The sequence below is a fragment of the Oncorhynchus mykiss genome, chromosome 9 (assembly GCF_013265735.2).
Source record: "Oncorhynchus mykiss isolate Arlee chromosome 9, USDA_OmykA_1.1, whole genome shotgun sequence".
In the NCBI taxonomy this organism is placed as follows: domain Eukaryota; kingdom Metazoa; phylum Chordata; class Actinopteri; order Salmoniformes; family Salmonidae; genus Oncorhynchus; species Oncorhynchus mykiss.
In genome coordinates this window covers 20,150,794-20,156,987 of record NC_048573.1, presented here as the reverse complement: position 1 = coordinate 20,156,987, position 6,194 = coordinate 20,150,794, and the positions used below count along the sequence as shown (strand labels likewise).

Below are 6,194 nucleotides of genomic sequence, written 5' to 3'. Positions count from 1 at the left end.
AGTTGGCTATGTTAAGCATAGTCCAGCATTAGCAATGTTAACACCAACCTTTACTGTACTATGACAGGCGTGACACTGCATGCTCTCTATCCTGGCACGTTCTCTTGTCTTTGTTCGCTCTCTGCCCTTCCTCTTTCCTGTCCTCATAAACACTCTAGATACATGCTTTTATTGATTAATGATCTGTCTTGTTTATTGTGTAGTTATAATATCGTGCATGACTCTTATTAAACAAATCAGGGGTCCCTCATAGAGTGCCTGTATTGTGTATTGATGTTAGTGTATTTCTATTGTGTATCGTATGGCATATCTGTATTTTCTCTCTCTCTCTGTCTCTGTCTCTCTCTCTTTGTCTGTGTCTCTCTGTCTGTCCCAGCCAGCGGAGGGGGAGACAGTAGAGTCAGTACTAGACTGTGGTCTGGTGCGGGGCCATGCCTACGGTATCACCGCGGTGAGGAAAGTGCGTCTGGGGGAGTGGTCGCTGCTGGGTGGCTGTGGTGTTCGCCTCTGCATGGTGCGCATGAGGAACCCATGGGGTACAGCCGACTGGAACGGGCCCTGGAGTCAGGGGTGAGGGGGCTATTACTGTACTGTTCATAGGTATAGGTCAAGGTCAAGGTAGCCTCACTTGGGTCATAACAAATGACAGGATCTGGCTAGAAACATGTTTTTGTCTATTTTGGCTGGCCACAAAATTGGAGGGTCTCATAGCAAAGCACACATGAAGGGAACCACTGACACAGAGCCCTTTTGCGCCACATTCAGGTCTCAACATTGGCAGCGGGTTGGTCGTGGTGAAAGGGAGAAGATGGGCCTCATAGTCAGAGATGTGGGGGAGTTCTGGTAAAAACAAACAGTCAAATAAATGTTACTATTTTAACAGAAAACAACTTAAATGCTCAATGCATAGCATACGTTAACAAATACACTTCAATTCATCCTGAAAAGCTAAATAAATAGGGGTTTTCACCTCTCCTCTCAGGATGGAGTTTGAGGACTTCTGCAGCTACTTCACAGACGTGGTGGTGTGTCGTCTGGTAGAACGATCCCTGCTGTGGCCCAGAACTCACTGGAGAGAAGTACGCTGCCCTGGGGAGTGGGCGCCAGCCCCTAACACCCCCGGCACCCTCCTCTCCAGGCGCCAGGCACCCAACCTGGGGAAGAATACTGCCAAGCCTGGGGGGTTGAACCAGACTCAGAGAGGGGACCGGAAAGAGGCAAGACTGGGGGAGAGACAGAGGGGTGGAGGGGGAGGAGGAGGTCGAGTTGTTCGTGGTGGAGGGAGGGAAAAAATGGTTGTTGCGAAAGAGGGGGAGAAGAAGACGAAGAGGAAGGAGGAGGGGGTGAAGAAGGAGGGAGAGGTGGATGGAGGATGGGATGAACAGACTGATAAGAAGAGTAGGTGTGGAGGATGCATCAACCACAAAGACACTTTTCTACACAACCCCCAGGTGAGCCTAGACTTCAGCTAGGTTTATGCTCAAAACAACTGGTTAAATGGTTCCATGTAGAGGTCCAGTTTACCCTACACTCAGAATATGTTTGGTTATGACTGGGTGGGGGAGAACTGTCTCGTCCTAATTTAGTTGTTACATTCGGACTGTAGTGAAAAACACATTCTTGATATTCTGAGAAGGACACTCAGGATGCTAGAATAGTATCTCAAATATAGTATGCATATACCACAAGCATGCAAATAGCTTGTGTTGCTGAAATTGTAAGGGATTAATGTGAACTATTTGGGCAACTGCTACAATCTTAATGGCATGGAAATAGACCTGTGAAAGCCTATTTAGAGTGGTGCTGTTGGAAACAACATTGCTAAGCTAAAAACAACATGGCTGACACTAAGCTATATTAGTGGTACTCTAAATCTGCTACTGTTGAACTCTCTCTCTCTCTCTCTCTCTCTCTCTCTCTCTCTCTCTCTCTCTCTCTCTCTCTAAATAAGAATTTGTTCTTAACTGACTTGCCTAGTTAAAAAAAGGTTACATAAAAATATAAATAAATTCTCTCTTTCTCTCCTTCTCAGTTCATGTTTGAGGTGCAGGGAAAAGAGGATGAGGTGTTGATCTGTCTGCAGCAGGAGGACAGGAGGATAAAGAGGAAGGATGGAGGAGGAGAGAATCTGCCCATCGGCTTCGAGGTGCTGAGGGTGAGTCACAGGGCTTCAAAAGAGCCACTGTAGGAAGCTGTACACCCAAGGTGTGTGTGTGTGTGCATATGACTGTGAGTGTGTGAATACTCCATATTTCCTGTGTGTGTGTTTAACCCTCTATTCATTCACCCTCCACCCCTGTCATCAGGTGGAGGTGAACCGGCTAAGCCGTGTGCAGTGTGTGGTGGAGCAGGCAGCGAGCTCTGTGTACATGGACTCCCGTAGTGTGGCCCTGCGAGTGTCCCTGGGCCCCGGCCGCTACGCCCTCCTGCCCACTACCTTCCAGCCCGGGGCGACCGGACGCTTCCTGATACGCCTCTTCTCACATTCCCACCTCAGACTCAGGTTAGGGGTGGGAAGAGGGAATGGTGTTAATGTTAGGAATGAAGGAATGGGGTGAATGTTAGGAATGAAGGAATGGGGTGAATGTTAGGTATGAAGGAATAGAATGTACTGTATCTTAGGAATGAAGGAATGTTAGGAATGAAGGAATGGTGTGAATGTTAGGAATGAAGGAATGGTGTTAATGTTAGGAATGAAGGAATGGTGTGAATGTTAGGAATGAAGGAATGGTGTGAATGTTAGGAATGAAGGAATGGGGTGAATGTTAGGAATGAAGGAATATAATGTATTGTATCTTAGGAATGAAGGAATGGTGTGAATGTTAGGAATGAAGGAATGGTGTGAATGTTAGGAATGAAGGAATGGTGTGAATGTTAGGAATGAAGGAATGGGGTGAATGTTAGGAATGAAGGAATGGGGTGAATGTTAGGAATTTAGCATGTCAGCACCAGATGATAACCATAATGATTGATTGTATCTATTCTCCCCCTTTTCCACTTCACTACTATTATTTATCTCCCTCCCTCTCTCTCTACCTTCTGTTAGTGAGTTGAGAGAGGAGTTGCCTGCTCCCTCACTGTGGCAGTGTTGTCTTCCCCAGCCCAGTATAGTAACCACCGTCCACCTACGTCGAGCATCTGGACTCAGCCAGCCTAAACAGACAGGTAAATATTGCATCACTGTGACATTACGCCATAATATTATCATAACAGACATTATCAATATGGGGCGGCAGGGTAGCCTAGCGATTAGAGTGTTGGACTAGGAACCGAAAGGTTGCAAGTTCAAATCCCCAAGCTGACAAGGTACAAATATGTAATTCTGCCCCTGAACAGGCAGTTAACCCACTGTTACTAGGCTGTCACTGAAAATAAGAATTTGTTCTTAACTGACTTGCCTAGTTAAATAAAGGTACAATAATCTTACACATACAGGATCATTATCAATATTATAACATACATGATCAATATCAGAACATACATTATCAATATCATAAAATACATTTTCACACATACAAGATCAATAACATAACATTCATTATCAATATCATAGCATACGTGTTAAACATACATGATCAATAGCATGCATTATAAACATACTGTAACAGGATTCTTCCGTCGAAGGAGAGGCGGACCAAAATTCAGCGTGGTAGGTGTCCGTGGTTTTTAATAAGGAAAAAACTGAACATGAACACAATACAATACAATACAATACAATACAATACAATACAATACAATACAATACAATTCAATAAAGGTGGGAAAAAACCGAAGAGAAAAACCGAGAGACACGAGACAGCAGCCTCTAATTGAGAACCAATCTAGGCAACCATAGACATACAATTTACCTAGACAGTTGACAGCCCCATAAACATACAAAACTACCTAGAAAGGGAACAGCCCCATAAACATACAAAACTACCTAGAAAGGGAACAGCCCCATAAACATACAAAACTACCTAGAAAGGAAACAGCCCCATAAACATACAAAACTACCTAGAAAGGTTACAGCCCCATAAACATACAAAACTACCTAGAAAGGAAACAGCCCCATAAACATACAAAACCCTCTAGACAAGACAAAGCACATAAATCCCCCATGTCACACCCTGACCTAACCAAAATAATAAAGAAAACAAAGATAACTAAGGCCAGGGCGTGACACATACATGACCAATAGCATACATTATAAACATACATGATCAATAGCATGCATTATAAACATACATTATCAATATCATAGCATACATTATAAACATACATGATCAATAGCATGCATTATAAACATACATTATCAATATCATAGCATACGTTATAAACATACATGATCAATATCATAATATGCATTATCAATATCATAACATACATTATCATAAAATGCATTACCATCATACGGAAGGGTGTCTTTTGCCAACAACTGGCCACATGTAATCTCATTGTATACAAACCTCTATGTGCATCTTTCACAAGATTACAAAGACTACAAACATGAGACGAACTGTCTATGTATTGTGTCTGTATCTGTGTTGTGTAGCACCAGATGTGTATGCGGTTATCTGGTGTGAGGACGACACCATAAGAACACGTGTGTTCAAGGAGGATGGAAACCCAGAGTTCAACATCAGGGCCATTTTCTACAGGAGAAACCCAGACGCACATATCAGCATTGAGGTTAGAAATATACACATCTCAGTGACACACACACACACACACACACACACACACACACACACACACACACACACACACACACACACACACACACACACACACACACACACACACACACACACACACACTGGGGTAGATACAGTGATTGAAGTATTATGATTCTAGTTATATTCAGGGATGTAATATTTGCTTTTCTTTGTATGTATGTATGTGTGTATGCTTGCACGTGTGTGTGTGTGTTTAGTTGTGGAGCTATGGTCTACTGTGGGACACACTACTGGGCGGGGCTCGGCTCCAGACTAGCGACAGTGAGAAGGGGCGGAGCCGAGTGATTGACCTGCAGGGTGGCCAATCACGGTCAGGATCCAGGGGCTGTATCTATGTGGAAACCTCATCCAGCGAATGCCTAACAGACTTATAACTGACAGCTGTGGCTTGTACCACCCATGATGCAACCATGCAATCACTGATTTTCTGGAAGAGGCTGCAGATTTGGATGAAAATGTATCGGGTTCAATAGCTTTATCCATTGGAACTACCATAAATAACAAAGACAAATGCCTCTTTGAATTAACTTAATGAATATACACTGAACAAAAATATAATTGCAACATGTTTCATGAGCTGAAATAAAAGATTCTAGAAATGTTCCATATGCACAAAAAGCTTATTTCTCTAAAATGTTGTGCACAAATTTGTTTACATTGATATTAGTGAGCAGTTCTCCTTTGCCAAGATAATCCATCCACCTGACAGGTGTGGCATATCAAGGCGCACCTTGTGCTGGGGACAATAATTGGCCACTCTAAAATGTGCAATTTTGTCACACAACACAATGCCACAGATGTCTCAAGTTGAGGGAGAGTGCAATTGGCATGTTGACTGGAGGAACATCCAACAGAGCTGTTGCCAGAGAATTGGAAGTTAATTTCTTTGCCATAAGCTGCCTCAAACATCGTTTTAGAGAATTTGGCGGTATATCCAACCGGTCTCACAACTTGTGTGGGCGAGTGGTTATCTGATGTCAACATTGTGGTACAGAGCGCCCCAGGGTGGCGGTGGGTTTATGATACGGGCAGGCATAAGCTACGGACAATGAAAACAAATGCAATTTATCGATGGCAATTTGAATGCACAGAGAAACAGTGATGAGATCCTGAGGCCCATTGTCATGCCATTCTTCTGCCGCCATCACCTCATGTTTCAGCATGATAACGCACGGCCCCATGGCGCAAGGATCTGTACACAATTCCTGGAAGCTGAAAATGTCCCAGTTCTTTGATGGCCTGCATACTCACCATGTTATTCATTGAGCATATTTGGGATGCTCTGGATCGAAGTGTATGACAGCGTGTTCCAGTTCCCGCCAATATCCAGCAACTTCGCACAGCCTTTGAAGAGGAGTGGGACAACATTCCACAGGCCACAATCATTAACCTGATCAACTTCATGCGAGGAAAATGTGTCGTGCTGCATGAGGCAAATGGTGGTCACACCAGATACTGACTGGTTTTCAGATCCAC

At 43.7% G+C, this 6,194-nt stretch overlaps 1 protein-coding gene across 2 annotated transcripts in view; it reads left to right on the top strand.

Annotated features, from left to right (window-relative positions):
* The window catches only part of LOC110531711 (calpain-5), a 16,920-nt gene extending 11,599 nt beyond the window's left edge, over window positions 1–5,321 (top strand). For both annotated transcript variants that reach the window (XM_036987536.1, XM_036987535.1), the window contains 8 exons: window positions 377–570; window positions 766–843; window positions 983–1,451; window positions 2,033–2,155; window positions 2,307–2,503; window positions 3,047–3,165; window positions 4,535–4,671; window positions 4,916–5,321. In XM_036987536.1, coding sequence (XP_036843431.1) covers window positions 377–570; window positions 766–843; window positions 983–1,451; window positions 2,033–2,155; window positions 2,307–2,503; window positions 3,047–3,165; window positions 4,535–4,671; window positions 4,916–5,092 — 1,494 coding nt within the window. In that variant the 3' untranslated portion in view covers window positions 5,093–5,321. The remainder of the gene's footprint in view (window positions 1–376; window positions 571–765; window positions 844–982; window positions 1,452–2,032; window positions 2,156–2,306; window positions 2,504–3,046; window positions 3,166–4,534; window positions 4,672–4,915) is intronic.
* Window positions 5,322–6,194: the final 873 nt, after the last annotated feature.